This window comes from Solea solea, chromosome 8 (assembly GCF_958295425.1).
Source record: "Solea solea chromosome 8, fSolSol10.1, whole genome shotgun sequence".
In the NCBI taxonomy this organism is placed as follows: domain Eukaryota; kingdom Metazoa; phylum Chordata; class Actinopteri; order Pleuronectiformes; family Soleidae; genus Solea; species Solea solea.
Window position 1 is genome coordinate 2,846,833 of NC_081141.1, and position 20,591 is coordinate 2,867,423.

Sequence of the window (20,591 nt, forward strand, 5' to 3'; positions counted from 1 at the left end):
CACAGTGAAAAATATCCCCCTCGACATATCAATGGGTGGAACAGTAAGGCTGACGCGCCCCGCAGAAATGTCACTGTCCCGGTGTGGGATAGAAGTGTGTTATTGATCATTGCTGTACACTTGCAGAGTCTAAGGAGATTGAATCACACATTTCCTCTTGACCATGGTCTGGATTAAGGGGGAAATGGCAGAGAGAGTGAAGAGACTATTTTTTTCCTCTGTTGCATTCTGCAATCTCACCAATAGATGTCACTAATGGTTAGACACTGGACCAATTTGACCTGCAGTGATTTCTCATGGCAGCTCTGTAAATGTATTCAAATATGAAGTTCAACACAGGAAGGCCACTTGAATGCATTTTTATTCTGTGCTCTTACACTGCTAATCGAACAGATCGATGACATTTATCATTTTTTTTGCACACGCCTTAAAACCAGTGAAGCAAATAAAACATCTCGACGCTCGAACTGAGGTAAACCCGAGAATGAAAAAGCAAGAGGCTCATGCTCTGGCCTCACGCAGGACAAAATACCACAGAGCACACGAAAGCTTTACAGCCACAGTTGATTTGCGCTCGACGACCACAGCGTCGTGTATGCAGAGGGCGGGGACTCGGGAGCCTCAATGCAGACGTAAGGCGTGAGGATTCCGCGTGCTGCTCGGTCACGCCCTTCAGGACGTGGCTGTGCAGCCTCGCGGGCGCTCCTGCTAACGGGGAAATGAAAGCAACAATAGGACGCACAGACGGCAAACATGGTAAAGTGATCCATAGAAAAAAAACTTCTTCAGCACGTCTTCAACAAATAAGGAAAGTTCAGAATGTGAGAGAATAATAAATAAAGACGAACGATCCCACGACGGTAATAAAAAATACAGTGCAGTACGTTTCAACACAGTTTGATAAAAAATTAAAACTTCATTCCATATTTATGAGGAAATTCCCATAAATGCCGCAGAGCAGAAAATAAATTACAGTCATATTTACATTATCATCACAATGTACACGATACTTCTTTGAGACTTGAAGCGAGTGTTCACATTTTCACCTGGTCATACATTTGTCCACATTTTTTCCCCCCAGATTCAGACTCTGAAGCTGGAGCACGGTGCCACCGGGCATCTCTCACGTGCAGGAACAGACTCCAGTGTGATGGATCGACAAAGACGCACACCGACATTTCAGAACACGGGTTCCTGCTCCTGTCCACGGACGGAACCACGACTCGACACACGAGGGTGCAACGCGGCGCTGCACGGTTGCAGAAGCACGGACGAATGACTGAGGGACTTCTCCCGTCAGAGGACATACGGTAATATTTCTTCACAGGTCCTTTTTGTGGAAATGTTGACAAACAGCTATTTGACGAAGAAAAGTACGCAGTCCACTATTCCTGGGTGAACAAGGTGGGCGTGGCTTCCTCCTGTCGCGGGTGTGATGGTGCGGGGACTGGCGTGTGATGCGCAGAAGGATGCCGAGTTTGCTCCGTCTGAGGAATCAAAAGAGGGTATTTAAATGTTAGTAGAGCTGCAACTAATGATTATTTTCAATTCTCGATTAATCGTTTGGTCCATAAAATATCAGAAAACTTTAAAAAATGTTGATCATGATGATGTTCTCAAATGTCTTGTTTTGTCCACAAACCAAAATGATTCACTTTTAATGATTTATTTGTTATCCAGAGCAAAGAAATGAAGAAAATATTCACATTGAAGAAGCTTAAACAATCGGAAATCTTGTTTGAATCATGAAAAAAAGCTTCAAAACGATGAATCGATTATCAAAATAGTTGACGATTCATTTAGTAATCGATTAATAATCGATTAATAATCGATTAATCGTTTCAGCTCTAAACAAATGAATTAGCACTGCCTGAAAATTGAAGGCTGGATGAGCCAATGAATTTATAATTAATCCTTTAAAAAGAAAAACTTTCAAGTCAAATGGAACCAAAAGATATTTATTCACTTTTCTCCCCCCGAGATAAAATATGAATTTACACAAGAGAGAGAGAAGGTGTGAGATTTGTGCACATTCACCTTACAGTGCTACACGAGTCCGTCATAGAGTGACAACGCCTGGACAATAGAAGGGTCTGCCTTTGAGCCCTCCTGAAACTCCTGCAGAGTCAGCTTCCCGTCTGCATTCTGAGGGAGGAACGAGAGAGCAGACGCTCTAACACGCTGTCACCAGTAGGGGGTGAAAGAGGCTCTACTAAGCTTTAAACCCATGCTGTGCAGTAGGACAGATCTTTGGTTCAGTGCACTTGGACGGCTGCCACTTTCTGCCATTACAAATCACACGGTGCCGCTGTGCTTGCACGGCTCGACCAATGGGCTGATGCCGGCTGCGGTGGGCTGACAAACACACCCGAGCAAGCCTGCGTCTCAGCTTTCACTGAAGATGAGGGAGTCTCGGGGCCGAGGAGGCACAGAGGGATAATAGTGGAGGGCAACTAGCGTGTATGTTTATAGACTGCAGGCTGAGTTAGTGAAGCTGCAGTTACTGCAGCCAACAACTCTACATGTCAAAGCCCTCGGGGTTGCATAATATCTACACTTGTACCAAATGAAATAAAAGAAAAAGCAGCTTGTGCGTTATTATTATTATTATTATTATAATATCGATTGCAATAAAACCTCTAACCTTGTCCATCATCGCAAAAATTCGGTCCACGCGCTTCTCCGGTGTGTTCTCCTCCTCCGGCAGCTCCACGGTGTTCCCCTGAGAGAATCACATCATTCCACTTTTCAAACATTTCAACCTTAAACTAAACTTGTGCACAAAGTACAGTTTTCGGAAAAAACGTACCACCATCTGATATATGGCGTCGACGATGTTCAACATCTCATCGCGGGTAATGTAGCCGTCGTTATCCAGGTCGTATAATTTAAACGCCCCTGTGTAGAGAGTCGAGATGAGAAAGCTGCAGTCGCCTCAAAGTGTGCGACAAGCGACTCAAATCGTATACATTTTCATAGATTACAAAGCACAAAGTGTTACTTCACAGTTCAAGATATAAATACTCATCATACTTTATTATAGATTTAAATGTATGGTTACAGTTTCTGGTCTTTCATTTAGAAGAAAAGGCTGGATTACAAACCCCAAAGCTTGCAGAGGTTGGCTGTATCTCGCTAATATTCGTTTATTTGCTTTTGTTTTCTAGGAATCCTGAATCGTCCCATTTAAACGTCAGCGAACAGAAGAGGGAGGCGCACAAACTTACATCTCAGCTTCTCGTCCAGAGTGCCCCGAGAAGTCACCGACAAGGCCTGGATGAACTCGGAGAACTCGATACGTCCGTCCTGGAGAGTGACAAAAAAAGAGAGAGAGGAAGAATGACGCGCTGAGTAGGTGAGCGTATTATTCACAAACTCCTCGCTGCTCTTTCACGGCGCCCTTCCTGTATTCTGCTGAGAATGGGGCCAGACGTTTTTGCTCCAAGTCAGCTGCTATTTTTGCCCGGCACGTGGCTCTCTCTCTCCTGAGGCAGGAATAAGCCACCTCGGGTCATTACTAGGATGGATGCTACCGGCTCATACACAGACAGACAGCCTCTGTATGTACAGTGTGAGGGAAGATATTTCACTTGTTTTAATGTGAGGATTCCACGTCACAAATAGGCTTAGCGGATAAAACTGTCCAAAGGGGTGGAAATGTTCCGCTGTGACACCACTGCTGCCTTTTGGCTTTGTCAGAAAATCCAATTAACCTCCCAAAACGGTGGCCAGTGGTGTTGTTCTGTTCTGTGAGGCCACAGTCTGTGCAGCAGAGAGAGAGGAGTACTATGCTAACATAGGCAGTCATCAAATATAGAAAAAAAAAAAGTGGCTCAAATGGCAATGATTCAGCCCGAGTCATCAAGTTATGCACTCCAGAACCAAGCAACCATAGCAGACTCTCTAAAGTCAAACTGAAGCACGGCACAAAAGAAAACGCTTTTCACATTCTCAGAGACGTCGAGAGCAATGCATATAAATCGAGCTGCTAGTTCAGTCCATCTACTTCATACTACGTCAGTTTTACAGCCTCACAAGGTAATAAAAGACAGGGTTGTCCCCATCTAGATCTCGAGTATCTGATTGCAGTTGATTTGGGGCCTTTTTTTCCCCACTGATTGGGGATTCGCAATCACCCTGATGACTTCATCCTGATCATTTACACCAGCAGCAGGTCTTTCCACGAGTGTCGGCTGCTTTATTATTGGCGAGCAAGTCCTTTCATGTCCCCCCAACCTCAGTTTCGCACAGAAATCGCAGAAAGAAGAAGCCACGCCAAAGCAGAGTTTCTGTTACGACAGACAATAAAGTTTGTCTGATTCTGATTCTATACAGCCTGCTATCTTAAATGTTAATGTGTTAGTGATAAAGTCCGGTAGCTTAAATGCTAACGTGTTAGTGATAAAGTCCAATAGCTTAAATGCTAACGTGTTAGTGATAAAGACCGCTAGCTTAAATGCTAACATGTTAGCGATAAATTCCACTAGCATAGCAGAAGGGAGATCAGTGTGGAGAAATATCTTCTTAAATTCTTTTCTTTGTTACATGCCCACGAGTGACACTTGGTCCTGTTAGTGTAGCTGTTAGCAACGATGGCGGACACTGTTTACATTCTGGGAATGAGGTCCCGTCCCCCTATGAGTGGGAATTAGCGTTGCAGTTTCAAGCCTGGGACCAAATGTCACTGGTGGGCACGTAACAAAAGAATGTAAACAGTGTCTGCCATCTTTGCTAACAGTTATGCTAACAGGACCAAGTGTCACTGGTGGGCACGTAACAAAGAAAAGAATGAAGTTATTTCTCCACTCAGGGCAAACTGAGGTTGGGAAGCACAATTTTTCAAAAATACTAGCCCCATTCTAGTAATACAAAGCTAAATGCTAATCGGTGAAGTATTCCTTTAATAGTGGATTATTGTAACATCACATTGTGCTTGTAACCACTGTGTCCAGCCACAGCTCGTGCTTCAGCCAGTCCCTCTTCACCGCCTTGGGCTCAGCTAACTTTATCACGATCAGACATCTGACCCCACAGACAATCCTGAAGTCTCAATGCTAATTACACAGTAAGTCATAAAAACTGTCCAACGCGTCCTCTAAATATAGGGTGTGACTAATGAAGGTCATAGATCAACATCAGAAAACAGGGGTTTTCTGATCTTCTTGACGCAGCGCCTCGTAATTGAGGTCAATAAACCTCAACATCCCAGGAGCTCTATAGCTTAATCATCCTAAACACAGAGTGACGAACCCTGTTCTGCTGCAATAAAAGTGGACAACATCACACTAACGTGGCCTCCTTAAAACTTGCTTTGTCATCATATTGTGAAGATGATGCCTCCACCCAAAACATAAAGAATGCTGAACATACACATCTTAGTCTACAATAATAGCTTCATTTTAAGGATTTGTGAGCCAGGGCTGAACTATTCATCGGAATTGTATCAAAATCCCAATCAAATCGCAGGAGGCGCAATATTTCTTAAAGCAAAACAGTCAAATTACCATTTTAGATCTGACCTACACTCGTCATATTTTACAGACTGAAGAAAACATCGATGTTTCTCACAGATCTGCACAAATATCACACAGTAATCATTCTAAATATGTTGTATTTAAAGCATTTATGCAAAAATGATTCAGCCCTAGTGTGAGCTGACATTATTAAGCTAATACACGCCTTCAAGCCTCAGACACACTGGTCTATAGGTGCATGCAGAGACCACACGGTCAGACAATGGCAATCGATGTCTTCAGATTGAATTGTGACATGTGAATCATCCTCACTTGTGATTTAGCCAATGACAATCTGCAAAACCATGTCAGAAATTGCAGTGCCATCAAAAACAGCGAGACAGCTCACTAGCTTCGCCGTCTGGGAACCATCTGTGCCCGACTTGTTAGACTCATGTCGACAAACAAGAGCAACAATAAATATTATTCAAACAAGTGACCAAGTGCAATACAAGATGTTTTAACAAATGCAAAATATTGTATACTTATCATTATTGTCAAAATCCCACAAAACACCTACAGTATGCCACGATTTCCGGCACAAAACTGGGGATGACCAATATTATGTTGCTATTGGCGACCATGTTTATTTGAGGAGTTATTTGAGGACAGTATCATGAGTACTGAGGAGTGCTTGTCGTGTGTTGTCGCTAAATTTTTTTTATCATCCGTCGAGGCAACTGAGACCAATGGAGACTGCGGTGCTGTCATTGGTCAGTTAACGACTTTACCCCATCAAAGCGTCTGTATGGTCACAGAGTTGGATACACGGTTTGAGGGTGGAGGGGTATCTATAAGGTTGGATATTTAAGCATCTGTTGCAAGATGCAATATTAAGACTAACTCTGACACTTTCTCTCCAGAAATTGAAAATAAAATAAAGTGATACCTCAGTTATTACATTATCAAAGGATTTTTTTAAAGCAAGGCCAATAACGTAATAAGTTATTACAGCCGCTCTTGCTCCCGATCCTAAAACCTTCCTGACCCATGTTTTGATGTGTTCCTCCTCCTCCCCTCCTCCCTGTTTTTACCTCCTTATGAGTTTGTCCAGATGTTGAGTTTTTATAAGTTATTACGTTATTGGCAAAAAGTTATCACATTATTGGCAATTTATTACGTTATTGGTTTTATTACATTGAAATTATTATGTTATTGGCCGTTATTACGTTATCAATTGCTACACCCCCCCAAACCTCTTATCTGATCGGAGTCAATGAAGACTGCAGGAATACTTTTCAGTTTCTTATTAGGGTGAGTTTTTTTTTTAACTCATTCAAGTCACATACAGGGATTAAAAAATGTTTTCTTCATGATGGATGCTGTTTTATAATAATCCACTGTAGATTCGGCTCAGAATTGTGTTCCATTTCAATGGAAAAAACTGAGAGCCTCCAGTTCTCTATGGTGCCCTTTCATTCAATCCAAGGAGCTGCTGTTCTCTACCCACTAACTTTTAACATTATAATTCCCTCAAAAAACAAATAGCCAGTACAAAGCTATTTATCTGCCATTCTGAATTAACCAATGTAGCAGGATGTTTGCTCTGTCTCGCAGAGGGTCAACATACAAACCTTATTTTCATCAAAGACGTTGAAGACAAAGGAAGCAAACTTCGTGGGATCTCCAAAAGGAAAGAACTGCTTATATATCTTCTGAAAGCCCACGGCGTCGAGCTGCCCACTCGGACAGTCTTTAATGAAGCCTTTGTACCTGGAAACATAAAGCAGAGATGGAGATTATTTTAAGAGGTGAAATGTCATTCATAATGTAGATAATCAAGACAAAAATGGAAAGTGATGAGGAAAGGGAAGTGACACAGCAGCCATGAGTCACGATAGAAGATCAAAAAGGTAAAAGCCATTTGTCTTGTTCACTTTTTCACTGATAAGACAATTGCCTTAATCCAATAGCAGGCCCGGAGTGGTTAACTCTAATCAAATTACGTTCTATTCCTTCTCTGATAATATGCATAGATGATAGATAAGTCTGACAGCTTCCTCTCGCCCGTGGAAACGACATTTCTCGAGGGCAACTCAACATCTCTATTAACCTAAATATAGACGCGTTTCATAAGCAATTTCAAGCACAGTCACTCAATGGAAGGTAGTTTCCTTGTACGTCTTCATAAAGGAACATGGTAGTCTCACAGTCTAACTGAAGACTGTATCAGGTCAGTGAGCAATGGAGAGTGTGAGCCTTTGCAGAAATAATAGAGAAACAGTAAAAAATAATTGTATCTATTTATCAAAAGAATTGCAAAAGAGCTTTTTAGTCTTGATCAAGAGCAAAAAAAAGTCCACACAAAGAAGCACTGTATGTTCATCAGATTCAGGCAAGGCTGTAATTAAGGCCAGAGAGAGTGTGTTGTGATGAAGAATGAAGGTCGAGAGAGATCTTTTTCCACTGACATTCTGCCTCTTCACTCCGCTTAAAACTCTTTACTTTTAATCTGCCCGAGAGATAACGAAGACAGCTTCCCATAGTCAAAGAGACAGAGGGACTGGCTGATGAGACACTGGAGGGGAAAAAAATAAAACTTCAGCAAGCAGAGAACCATGTAATTCTCACATTGGAATTATCTGGAGATGCAGGGAAATGAAAGCCTCGCTCTATATCATGCAGAGTACAACCTCATTGGTATTCAAAGTGCACAACATATCATAATCCAAAGCCAAACCATTTCACCTGAATTTGATGGTCATTTTTCCTCATGAGGGACCAGGGAATATTATATATATAAGGCTAAATGAAACTGTAACATACTTAATGTGTGTGTGTGTTATATTATGGCCTAGGGAACGCTTCAAGCAAAAAGAGAAAGAACAGAATAGTCTGTATCTGTGAGGCAGTGCACCTGCACTCACAGTCTAATTTGTTTTGGCAGTCAAGACGACGGATTCTCTAATTTACGTTTCAGAATCTTCAGATCTGCATGCCCTTAGTGGTTCCAGGTGTATTATTGTTCAGTCAGTGTCATTAAGATGCATGTGTCATAATAATCTTCACAGGTGAACACTTCTGTCTTCACTGTTTTGGGTATAAAATAGCGCAGGTTCTTTGTGTGGTAATTCAAATTCTCTCATTGCTAAATAAAGAAAATTGTCATTCATTGTCATTTTTAGGTTTGTGAAACATTGGTTGGATACAACATTTATTAATCCAAGAAAATCATCAAAATATGAATTAATCATGAACCTAATTTAAAGATGTTTATGTAAATATTTATTATATTGACTCATAAAAAGTTTAAACACAGTTTAACATGTTTCTGAAACCATCCTCTGCAATGAAAAATTTGCCAAAAAAATGGTTAAAGACACAACATATCCTCTAATTCCTACAATAAATTAATGCAATCCCTCTTTAGTCTATTGTCATTTTCATTATTTAAAAAAATAATTATTTTACCTAAATTTTATTAGATATGAAGATATATTGTGATTTATTGGAATACTATATGCAAGGCTATACATAACAAACAATGTACAGTTTTATTTATATAGTGTGGCCTGGTGCCAACTAGTGGTTGGAGGTTTAAATACAACACAAATCACTGTCAGGAATATTTCCATTTGGCTACAGAGAGTGCTTCAAAGAATCGATCGCACAATGGAATATTGTGACAGTTGAGTGTATTGATATTGTCAGGGTCACTTAATAGCATCACGAACGAGGCTTTGTTTGAGAGAAGGCTGTGATGTCTTATGTGATTTTCTGTTTCATCAGATGTTCTCTACCAGTCAATAGACTGTGCTTGGTACCCCCAACAACTGGAATGGTACAGGTTGTTTATTTTGCTAACCCTCTCACCGTTGCACTGTCAAAGTGCAAACGATTGCACGATGCACCAAACTGAAGCACGCCCTTAGCTGTTAATCACTCGTTTGCAAAGAAGTTATCGAGTGCAAGAAGTCTGACTTGGTGACACTGGTGCTAAGACACACATACACACACTGTACTTGATGTAGTGTAATAATACTGCAACCACACTTTGTACTTGCAGGGACACAGCAGACGTGACACTGTGCATCAGACTCGACTGTGAGAGCCAGCATGAGGATACAGTATTTATTACTGGCACCAGCTCAGCTCCTTGGCATCTACCATGATGGCCTCGCTAAAGCATTGTACGGGAACTTTCTCTTGCTGCTGCCCAGCTGGCCGGAACATCACTGCGCTATGGCATTTTGTTATTGATTTCAGGTGAGCCCCAAGCATATTAATGATGTTCCCTGCGAGGAGAACGCATTTAAAGCACAACAATGGCATTTATCTAACCCCGCTAATTCTTCTGTGTCTGTGCCTGTGCTCTAATTACACGCCATCTGGCATTTCCCCTGGTGAAATTCCCTCTCATCCTTCACACTCCGCCGTGTTGATTGCTGCTGATCTTCAAGTGAAGACTCATGCAAACTTTCTTGTGAAAGACAGTGTGATGCTGAGCTAACTGACTGAACAGCCTGGGGGTTGAGGGATTAAGACGAGCGGAGGTGGTGGTATTCCACCCCAGTGCGCCCAGGCAGATCCAGTGACAGGCCTGCTTTAAGGCTCTGGACGTGCCAATGCCCGATGATATCTAATGCTGCTGCTGTGCTGCCAGTGTGTAGCTGTGAATGTGCCCCAGTACCACTCATTCCCCCCTCAAACGTCGACTCGCTCTTGAGGCAGAGCTCTTTTCTTTTTCATGCATGCAAAATTAGGTCGTGAAATGCAAAACCAAAGCAGGAGAACTGAAGTGTGAACGTGGAAGAGCGAACACTTTATTACATCGCTCGCTTCTCTGACAACACACTCAGGCTTTGTTTTGCATTTTCCAGAAAGACAATAGCCTAACAGCAGCGTGTATTAAGCAAAAAGCAACTACTACACTTTTGGTTGAGTCACCACTGTAATGAAGATGCATTGTCTCTCATCCGTTTGCCCGCAGCCATCAGACGGTGGCCTTCAGAAAAAACACACCTGAACAATAATGGCCATTCTTACGGCAGCACTGAGACCTAACCTGGCACAAGGTGTCTTGTTGGTGTACTGTATGTGTTTCATTGTGATTTATGTAAGTAGATGTAGTAGAACACTGCGAGTGCAGGCTGAGAGGAGACACAGGCCAGACCTCTACAAGATTATGCTGGTGCAGGTCAATCTGGCTCATAGCTATAGGATGTGACAGGAAGGATTACATATCACCATCCTCGCTGAGTTTCTTTGTGAAAAAAACTTTCCTTTCCTTTTATATCAGTTATCTGTTTTTAAAAATAGACCAAAAATGATTGTTGGATTGTATCATGGGAATGTTTATACGAGTGTTATCAGCTTCTACAGTCACTCGGCCTCAGTGAGGCTTCAAAGTCGTTCTATTTTCAGAGCACATCTGTCATCGGGGTAGTGTCACAACAACTTTAAATAGACTAAAAATAAACCTATCCTTGATTAAAATTGACTTAAAGGAATAGTTCACCTATTTGCATTTAACGTTGTATTACTAGAATAGGGGTAGTATTTTTGAAAAACTGTGCTTCCCAATGAGTCGAGAAATATCTTCATTCTTTTTTTTTGTTACTTGCCCACCAGTGACATTGCAACGCTAATTCTGCACTTTTTAGACCCACTCGTAGGGGGGCGGGACCTCATTCCCAGAATGTAAACAGTGTCCAAAATCTTTGCTAACAGTTACGCTAACAGGACACCTGGTCCTGTTAGCATAACTGATTTGCACCGATTAGCATTTAGCTTTGTATTACTAGAATAGGGGTAGCATTTTTGAAAAATGATGCTTCCCAACCTCAGTTTCCCCTTAGTTGAGAAATATCTTCATTCTTTTCTTTGTTACGTGCTCACCAGTGACACTTGGTCCTGTTAGCGTAACTGTTAGCAAAGATGGCGGATACAAGACACTCTTAAAGCTCTGCTGGTAAAGACATAAATGACCAGTCAGACATAAGCAATAAAACAAGTCACATTAAAGACAAATGCACACACTTACCACTGCTGCACCTCTTTCTCTGTAACTGTAAGAGAAAATAAAGACAAACATTAGTTTCAAGAAAAACCTTTGGTTGTTCAAAATACAACACGGGCGCCAAGTACTGTAGTAGCATCATTAATCATCTTGGCCCACAACTTTCTAACACATAGCTTCTAATGTGACCAAAAATATTCAACGATGTCAAGATGTAATTATTACAAACTAGTCGTGTTTAGCTGCGAGTTGCAGAACCCGCGAGTTCACGCACACTATCAGAGGAGATGACTAATTACTTCTCCTGACCAGCACGACAGAGAACAAGTGGGAGTAAACCCCAGGGAGCCACAAAAAGACAAACAAGGCTGAGAAGATGAAGGTCAGTCACAAATTTAAGAAAGACAGCAGTTTAGGAGGTGGGATGTGTTATCGTGCCCACACAAGCACCTGTATCTGCCAGTATCTTATCAACCAATCCCTCATGGCTTTCCCTTGTCTCTTTACTTTCTCCACCCTAAGCAATTTTAGCATCCTGGCTCCTGAGGTTACTAATGAAAACAAGGGCTGGAAATCAATAGCATTGGTTTAACCCTGTGTCCTTTGAGAGAGACTTTCTAAATTCATGCTGCCCTAAGTCTGAGGATAGACGTCATCTACTACCACTTGTGTTGGGCCTGAGGCAATGCAAGGCCTATAAACACAACAAAGAGCTGGTGAGTTAATTGATAATGTCCTCTAATAGTTAACCTTGAACCAGTCATTGTCATGGTTACTCCAAACGTATACAACACAGGAGCAAAGTGGGAGAAGGACAAGAAAATACACGCAAAGCAAACATGGACAAATCAATCAAATTGACTATTATTCAGCATTTGCTTCACACACAAAAAAACAGTACTGTGTAAAAGTCTGAGGCCACGATTAGATTCGTTGTTTTAGCAATGCTATAATGACCGTACAGTATAATTATTTCTCAATCACTGAACTGTACGACGGAGTATTAGGGCCACATTGAGAAAAATTTCACAGACTTCGAGACTAAAGTCTTAATTTACGAGAATAAAGTCGTAAATTCTGGATCCAAAATCTTAATTGTCAGTCGGATTGTTACTCGAGGAACCACAAAACCCCTCTGATGCATCCACCGATAACCCTGCAGTCGACCAGTTTTCCAGTTATTTCCCCCTCCACAAAAGCAGCGAAGTCCGCCTGGTTCCTTCTGCGGAAAAGATGCATTTTCTTGCCTATACTTTATAAAGTCCTGATACTTATCACAATGGTGATGTTGATGTGCCAAAAGATGAAGTATCTCCTTGTTCGTGAAACCTATTTTAAAGTACAATTCTACAAAATGCTCCACAGCCCTCATTATAACAACTCTCCTCTTCTAAAACAACAGGTTAGAATAATACGACTTTTTTATCGTAAATTTGCGACTTTATTCTGGTAAATTTACGACTTTACTCTTGTAAATCTATGACTTTATTCTCGAAGTCTGTGAATTTTTTTTTTTTCTCTCAATGTGGCCCTAATACTCCGTTGTAGAATTGGAACCCATCCAGAAATTATGGGATGTATGTTTTAAAACAAAAAACCTCTTCTACAGGTTATAGAGTCAAGTATTTAGCATGACCTACAAATAGCACAACTTTGGCTCTCATAAACCTAGAATGGAACCCTCATTAATGTAATGTCCTAACAAAAATCTGCAGTGAAAAAGGTCTACTACACCAGGTTTATTTATTTATTTATTTATTTATTTATTTATTTAAGACAATGTCGTATGAATTAAACTCCCTGACAGTTTAGCTAATATACTATATATATATATATATATATATAAGACCAACTTCCAGTCACATCATTCCAATCCAAATGCCATTGATCACAGAATTTGACACACATGAAAACAACAAAGCTGCAAAGACACAGTTGTACGGTATATGTACGACTGTTGTAAAACTTAACAATGAGGTTGACACAAATACTCCACTATGAGAGTCTATAAATAAGCAGGCCAGGTGAGGTAATCTTTCTAGCAAATATCTCGGCCTCAATTTGTTCTGCTTAGCGTTTCCACCAAGAAACTCGTCATGTGACCCTTTCCCAGGCAATAAATGTCAGGGTCAACCTCACAAAAATCCACCAAGCTACCATTAAATTGGCCTCAAAAGTCAGTGTAGTCAAAAATATTGGGGGCAATTTACCACGGCTATGATTTAATAATAAAAATGTTATTACATAACTCAGTCAGAGGCAATGAGCAATCATGCAATCGGGAGAGTGCAGGGTCCACTCAGCACGGCCCTGGCCCTGCAGGGTCTGCATGCACACATCCAGCTTGTAGCCTGTCACTGGGAAGCCTGCTCATGGCTTTGACAACGCACAAAATCATCGTGTTGCTACACGGGGCACAGCCTATAACCTGCAGGCATTTTAATAGGACTGCTGGTCTTTCGGTGCGATGCCAGAACAGACAAAGACACACACACACACACACACGCAACTAGGGCGAATGGAACTCCCTGAAGTACAAGTGAGGCTGCAACCTTTTCTTAAGTATACTGTCTATTTAAACCTTCACTGAAATCAAAAGGGCATTTTTTTCCTTGAGAACTACAGCAAAGCACTAGATGGACAACAACAGATATTCAGACTTTACTTAGGGCCTGTCCTTACTGGATACTTATCAACACACAGGGCATCATTTGGGCATCACCTCTACCACAGAAACCAACAAAAAATACACAGATAAATGTACAAAGTCCCAAATCTGTCAAGAACTAAAGATAAGTGTTGACTAAAATGACAAATGACAAAGCTTCTCCTGCGAGAGTGAGCGACCGAGGCGATAGGATGAAGGGAAGCAGAAATGATAGAGTAATTTCGAGTTCAGCAACAAGAAGGGAGAAGGGTCATGCTGGGAGAGAATGCTTGGTGCCCCCTCTTAGCAATACTAACCAGATAAGATCCTAATTATACTATTCTATTCCCTGCTCAAAGAGGGCAATTAGGGGATACAGTCAGAAAGACAGGGTGAAAGGGTAAGAGAGGAAGAGAGAGAGAGAGGAAAAAGACTGGGAGAGAGAGGGCGTGAGTGAGAGGACAGCAGCAAGCAGCCCAGCCCAGCACGAAGCCCAATTTTCCTCCACAGTAATTTCCTGCCACAACAGCCTTCCTAGGTTCTGCTGTGGAAAGACTCCCCATAAAAAAAAACAACTCTGTCAGTGAGCAGCCAATGGATGTCAACTCCCACCCACACCTGCACACTGTACCGCTAAAATAATAATCATTATAATGCCGTGGGCTCGAAATAACGTGCGAGTGATGAACATGGCGTCTTCCGAGCGTACATCTTGACACTAATTATGAATTATAGGTCTCTGCGTAAATTTTGAAAATAGAAAAGATCACAAGTAAATAAGATAGTGTTGTCAATCTGCAGTGTCCTGACAAGAACCCATGTGGGCCCGGCTTTACGTTCACGTCGCTTCCTTCCAGTGATTCCACCATTTCTGTGAGTCTCTACGCTGTCATTCCATTAATAATCATGTATTAATAATCAAATATCTCTTCATATTTCCTCAATCTATCCGTCTGTGGGTACATTCATTAAATATTTACATAAACAGAGGGTCCATGAGCTTCGTATTTAACCACATCCTCATCTAAAAAACGTGATCATTATATACATCCTCAGCATCTCCAGGTTCATAAATCCCTTCAGTTTGCTATCTAACATTTAAATGCAAATTTAGATCAAACAGAGACTCCTGCTCCCAGCTGGCATTTAGTTTATTGATAATGAGAAACTGGTTGTGGCATCATCACATTATCCCAGCAGACAGGGTTTGTAATGTAAAGTAGAAAACAGTTGGTGCATAATTTGAAATCTGACTGCAACATTAAAATGAATGTTCCTTTAACAGATTTTTTTTGTTGTTGTTGTTGCAGGATTTCCTTGAAAAAAAAGACGTGACGTTACTCACAGTAGGTTTTCCTCGTCAGCTCCTCCACCACCTCAGGTTTGAGCTTGCTGTTGGATTTACCCATGATCTTCAGCGCTCCTCTGCACCTCCAAATCCACGTTGGCACGTAGCACCTGTTACTACCTCCTCTCCGATCTGCTCCTCTGCCAAACACATACAGCAAACGTGGGCCAGTTTTAGGTGCAACAGCGCTGATGGAGTAAGAGGAAAAAAACAAACAGAAATAACTTCCATTCAAACAAGCTCGGCGAGTTTATCTCTATCGATCTGCTCGGTCATCAGCCGTGACGCTCCAGACGGACGAGCCGGAACGCCGGGAAACCTCGCGACGAGGGGCAGGAATGTTGTTGAGTCTATACAAGTGCTGCCGAGTGCCTATATGTCCTCATGTCTTCACAGCAGTCCGTGGGCGGAGAGTGGCGTTCGGATGCGTTGCTACCTTCGTCCTTGGATACAAGAGTCACTCGGTGGCTGGGTTAAGCGCGCTCACTCGCTCACAGTCATTCCCCGTTCTTCTCACTCCTCCCACCCCTCCTTTCTCACCACTATCGCTATAGCGCTGGGTAAGTTACTGTAGAAAAGAATCCTCCCTCTTGACAGCTGAGATAAGGCCGTGTGTAAACTATAACACAATGAACAGAGCTCGCCTTGGATGCATCCCCCCTCCCACGGAACTCTCTCTAATAGTACACAGACATAACAGTCTAAGAAAAAGTAAACCGTCTCTGTAATCATTTAAGGAAAAGCAAAAAGACCAAACGTCCCTACATGGTGCCGCATTCTAGATGCCAGCTGAACGGAGAAAAAAAAAAGGGATCTGGTCATGTTCTTAAAATAAGCATGTGCACTGTCTGCCGGGCTTATGGGCGGATTTGAAGAGTGACAGTTTTCTTTTCTGCTCCGTTCTGACTCATAATGCTCTCTCCTTCCTGGCCTCACAACAGCACGGAATGGTGAGTTTTGCTCTCGCACTGTCACAGCAGACAGCAGACGAGGAAATAATGGAATTTCTTTGTATCGCAGGCTTCGACGTTGGTGCGCGACGATGCCTCGCTGCAACAGCTGTCTGGGTTTAAGAGAAAAAGAAAAGTACTGTGTTTGTACTCGGGCACCTTCACTGCGAACATCTGCTCTTCACATCCATGGTCGGTGATGTCCGTCTGAGGGACGCCACCATCCTGTGTTTGTCCTGGATATTACTTATTCTCTATGATACACAGACAGACAACTGTTACAAAGGAGAATAAACTTCAGAGGGTTGGAGGCACAGATTATATTAAACAGTAGTTAAGTAAATGGGAAATGTCCCCTGATGAATAATCATCGTCTCAATATTGGTCAAAATAATTATTCTAGGCCAGAACTGAATAGCCCTATGTTGTGTCAAATCATCAAATCATCTCCGCGCAACGGCATTTGTCTGTATGCCAATGTTTGGAAACTGGTGTCACCCAGCAACACCCACACACTGCACAAGAAGTCATTCATTAAGTGTCATGACGGACGGACGGAGGCAAGGAGCAAGCGCACCAGCATCAAGGCGCTAGTAAAGCAGCAAGGTGGCTGCAACAAGCTGCAATATCATTTTCATACATAATTACTCAGATAATAAAATTATGCATGGGAGCGTCAACAAATCATATATTGCTGTTGCTGATGCAACATCATTTATTATGAGTCCACTCCTGCGATTCAGTCCCTTCAGGTGGAGCTGACAATCATTATTATTAATTTGAAATTGGAATTTGCAGCAACTTCATCCCAAATGTCATTGTTCTGTGTTCCAGTTTTTATATTGTTAACACTTCATATCTTTAGATCCTCATCCATGCATTGCGCTGTTAAAGGAATACTTCACCGATTAGCATTTAGCTTTGTATTACTAGAATAGGGGTAGTAATTTTGAAAAATTGTGCTTCCTAACCTCAGAAAAATGGCTTCATTCTATTTTTTTTTGTTACGTACACATCAGTGACACTTGGTCCGAGGCTTGAAACTGCAACGCTAATTCCGCACTTTTTTAGACCCACTCGTAAGGGGGCGGAACCTCGTTCCCAGAATGTAAACAGTGTCCGCCATCTTTGCTAACAGTTACGCTAACAGGACAAAGTGTCATTTGTGGGCACGTAACATCGAAAAGAATGAAGATATTTCTCAATTCGGGGGAAACTGAGGTTGGGAAGCACACTTTTTCAAAAATACTAGCCATATTCTGGTAATACAGAGCTAAAAAAAAGGTGAGGTACTCCTTTAATTAACATTTTGTGTTATATATCATTTTATAAATCTAATACATAGCAATATTGGATGAAGTTTGACTTTTACATATACAGTACATACTAGATATTTTCCCCAACCCTACCTCCTTAACGCCCATCTGTGGACCACGACCCACAGTTTTACGGGCTGCTTTTGAATGGTGAATGGACAGTGGAGTCACCTGGAGCTACAGAAAGCACGAGCACCGACTGGAAAAACACTCACAACAGCCAAACGACCTTTCTCCTGTCTGCCAGAGCAGCTGGACGCCGCCGGCAGACAGAGAAGTGCACATGCGGTGGAATTAGCCGTCATGATGTCTGCGTGAGCGTCACAGAAACAGGTGGCTAACAAACACAACATTCATAATCGATGAATGGTCGAATGAACACAACCCAAAGTGTTCACATGTATTCGGTGTGTTTATTGTCGGTAGACGGGAGGCGGCAGTGTGGGATGTTGCCCGGCAGCACCATAGCAACACAGTTTATGGCTACCTGCTAGTCAACGTAGACTCCGTGCCCACGCCGCGACTTGGAGCTAGTTGACTAATTAGCAGACTTAAGGAAACACCTTTATATGAATAAAAAGCATGTCAAAGTAGTGGGTTTACCTTCGCAGCAGAAGCGTGGAGTCGTCCTGACGCGCAGAGCCGCCGCCTACTCCGCTGAGTTCCGGAGAGAGCGACTACACTGCTGCTGCTACTGCCGCTGCTGCTGCCACTGCCGCCGCCACCGTCTGCCTGTCTGCTCCGCTCCCTGTGATGCAGCCGCTGCCGCCGCCGCCGCCGCGCCTCCGTCAGGCTGTGACGTTGCTGCTGGCAGAGCCGGAGACAAACACACTCACACACTCACACACTCAGCCCTTTGTATGAGCGTTTACACGTGTCATTTCATGTCGAAGTGAAGGTTTATTCTGCCCTCACTACTCACTACTCACTTTCTAACCCGTGCCCTCACTGCGAGGCAACGTTTAACCAAACCAGCGTTTAGATGCGGTTTAGCTATTTCAGGCTTTCACTGCCTGACTGGGCCACTGAGCATATAATCAATTACCAGATGATATTATAAACAGGGCCGCTCCAAGAAAGTTTGGGGGGCCGAGGCAAAAGCAACCAGCTGTGGCACCAGGTTTTTAAAAAGTTGTGAGGTGGTATATAATTTTTGTTGTTGCCAATGTTATTATTACTTGGAAGTGAAGTATTGTTTTTAGTGGCTCTGTCCGCCTGTCTGTCTGTCTGTGTTTCCACACTTGCTAATATGACCAACAGAGGCCGACGGAGGCTGGGGTCTGCCATCTCTGATCGCCTTGTTTTGCCTCTGTTCTGGTCTTAGTGAACAAACGACTAACCAATGCGATGGATGAGGTGACCTGAGCCCAACAAAGTCGAGGACGAGGAGGAGAAATTCTATGTGGGACAATGTGGACCGGCTGTTACCAGTGCTGAGAGGTAAGGCAAAAATGTCGATAACGAAAGATAAACACAGAGTTGAACACAGAATTATTTCTCCCTCACACTTTTTATCATTTACATGGGTAACATATAGGAAATAAGCAGCTTTTTTGAAATTTCTTCCATAGTCTGTTGATCTGTAAACTCAAAAAAGTCCTTCAGCTGCTTCACCTTCAAATCTTTATTAAAAAATCTGTATAATTTGTGACCAACTTGAACTTTACCCATAACAAGAGGGAGGGGCCACCCTGCGTTTGACAGGATGATTGACATCAGTCTATAGCAGCTCTGCCGTGACAGCCATCTTCCTTTTTTTACAGTCATGCGATCGGAGTTATACATTTACTTTTGGAAAAGTGTCAGTCTACAGCCGATTATTAAAATGTGGGACACCTGGTCACCCTATATCACAACCTATGTTTTGTCCTCCTTCATCCAATATGTACAAAACTGACAAAATATGTGGAAATGTACATTTCATAAGCACCAAGAGACATATTTACAGTGAATTTGTCCATGACAGCTTAAGGTCTTGAATAAATATGAAGGTAAATTGATGTTTTTAAAGGAAATCTCAGAGGTACTTGTTTACCGCGTGCAGGAATATCAACTGGCAATCCCTAAACCCCACTATACTGAGAATTATGAAATACAGAGAGAGTTGATAGGCTTATTCATCATTGTGTGAACTCGTTTAACAATGGTTTGGAGTTTCACGTTATCATTTTAAGAATAGAACCGCTTCATAGAGGCGTATAGAGGAGTATAGGCTCCCTCCAAATGTCCAAAATGTTGCGTTTATGAATGACTTTCAGGCAGAATAAGCAGAAGGAGGCACATGGAAGCAGCCTTTTCATCTCCTCTCCATTCTATTTCAGTACCACCGCACAGTCCATTATAGTCGCACAATTCTCGCCCATGCAGTAGATTCATTGATTTTAAAAAAGAGGGGGCAGAAAATACGACCAAGGGGACTGAGCTGCTGCTCTCATAATAGCGAGCTCTTGGCAGAAAGAACATGGCCTCATTAAGGGCTTTCTTACCATGATGTTGTTGCCGTCTCTGGTGTCTTTACAATTTACCAACCATTTTAGAAGGTCCTCTCAGCTCGAGGCTCCAAGCAATTTGTGGCATGCTTCGCCTACACCGTTTAAGGCTTTTCTTTCTCCAGTGGTGAGACGACATGTCCTCTTTACAGTACAGCTCAGGGGACTGCAACCATGTGGCTCTTCCTGTCGCTTTTTTTGTGTCTTTCAAAGTGAACTCCTCTTATTTATCGAGGCGATAAAAGTGTTTTAATATTTGGTAGGCTAAAAATATATGTGCGACGTTTTAAAAGCTCCCCAAACTGAACAGGAAACACTTACATGAAGTCAATCCAAACAGCGCGTTTTTCTTCACGTGTTGTGTTGTGA

General features: G+C 42.2%; 2 protein-coding genes across 7 annotated transcripts in view; one reads left to right on the forward strand and one right to left on the reverse strand.

The window, feature by feature from the left end:
- Nucleotides 1-343: 343 nt before the first annotated feature.
- Nucleotides 344-18,460, reverse strand: ncs1b (neuronal calcium sensor 1b). Of its 2 annotated transcripts, XM_058635319.1 has the most exons (10): nt 18,337-18,460; nt 16,577-16,671; nt 15,465-15,607; nt 11,497-11,521; nt 7,088-7,226; nt 3,228-3,306; nt 2,810-2,898; nt 2,645-2,722; nt 2,038-2,145; nt 344-1,487 (listed from the first exon to the last, which is right to left on the reverse strand). In XM_058635319.1, exons 3-9 carry the CDS (start codon nt 15,526-15,528, stop codon nt 2,047-2,049), a joined length of 573 nt encoding a protein of 190 aa, XP_058491302.1. In that variant the 5' UTR covers nt 15,529-15,607; nt 16,577-16,671; nt 18,337-18,460; the 3' UTR covers nt 344-1,487; nt 2,038-2,046. The 2 variants fall into 2 exon arrangements, with proteins under 2 accessions (XP_058491302.1, XP_058491303.1); XM_058635320.1 differs by lacking the exon at nt 16,577-16,671 and having other exon boundaries at nt 18,337-18,406.
- The window catches only part of adamts13 (ADAM metallopeptidase with thrombospondin type 1 motif, 13), a 35,873-nt gene continuing 16,662 nt past the window's right edge, over nt 1,381-20,591 (forward strand). For 3 of the 5 annotated variants that reach the window (XM_058635315.1, XM_058635314.1, XM_058635311.1), the window contains exon 1: nt 17,408-19,173. Coding sequence is in view for 3 of the 5 variants with exons in the window: in XM_058635311.1 (XP_058491294.1) it covers nt 19,134-19,173 (40 nt within the window). In the remaining 2 variants the exon portion in view is untranslated. Of the gene's footprint in view, nt 1,516-3,167; nt 3,356-9,519; nt 9,720-17,407; nt 19,174-20,591 lie in introns of those variants that run through there. The other 2 variants (XM_058635313.1, XM_058635312.1) reach the window with 2 other exon arrangements.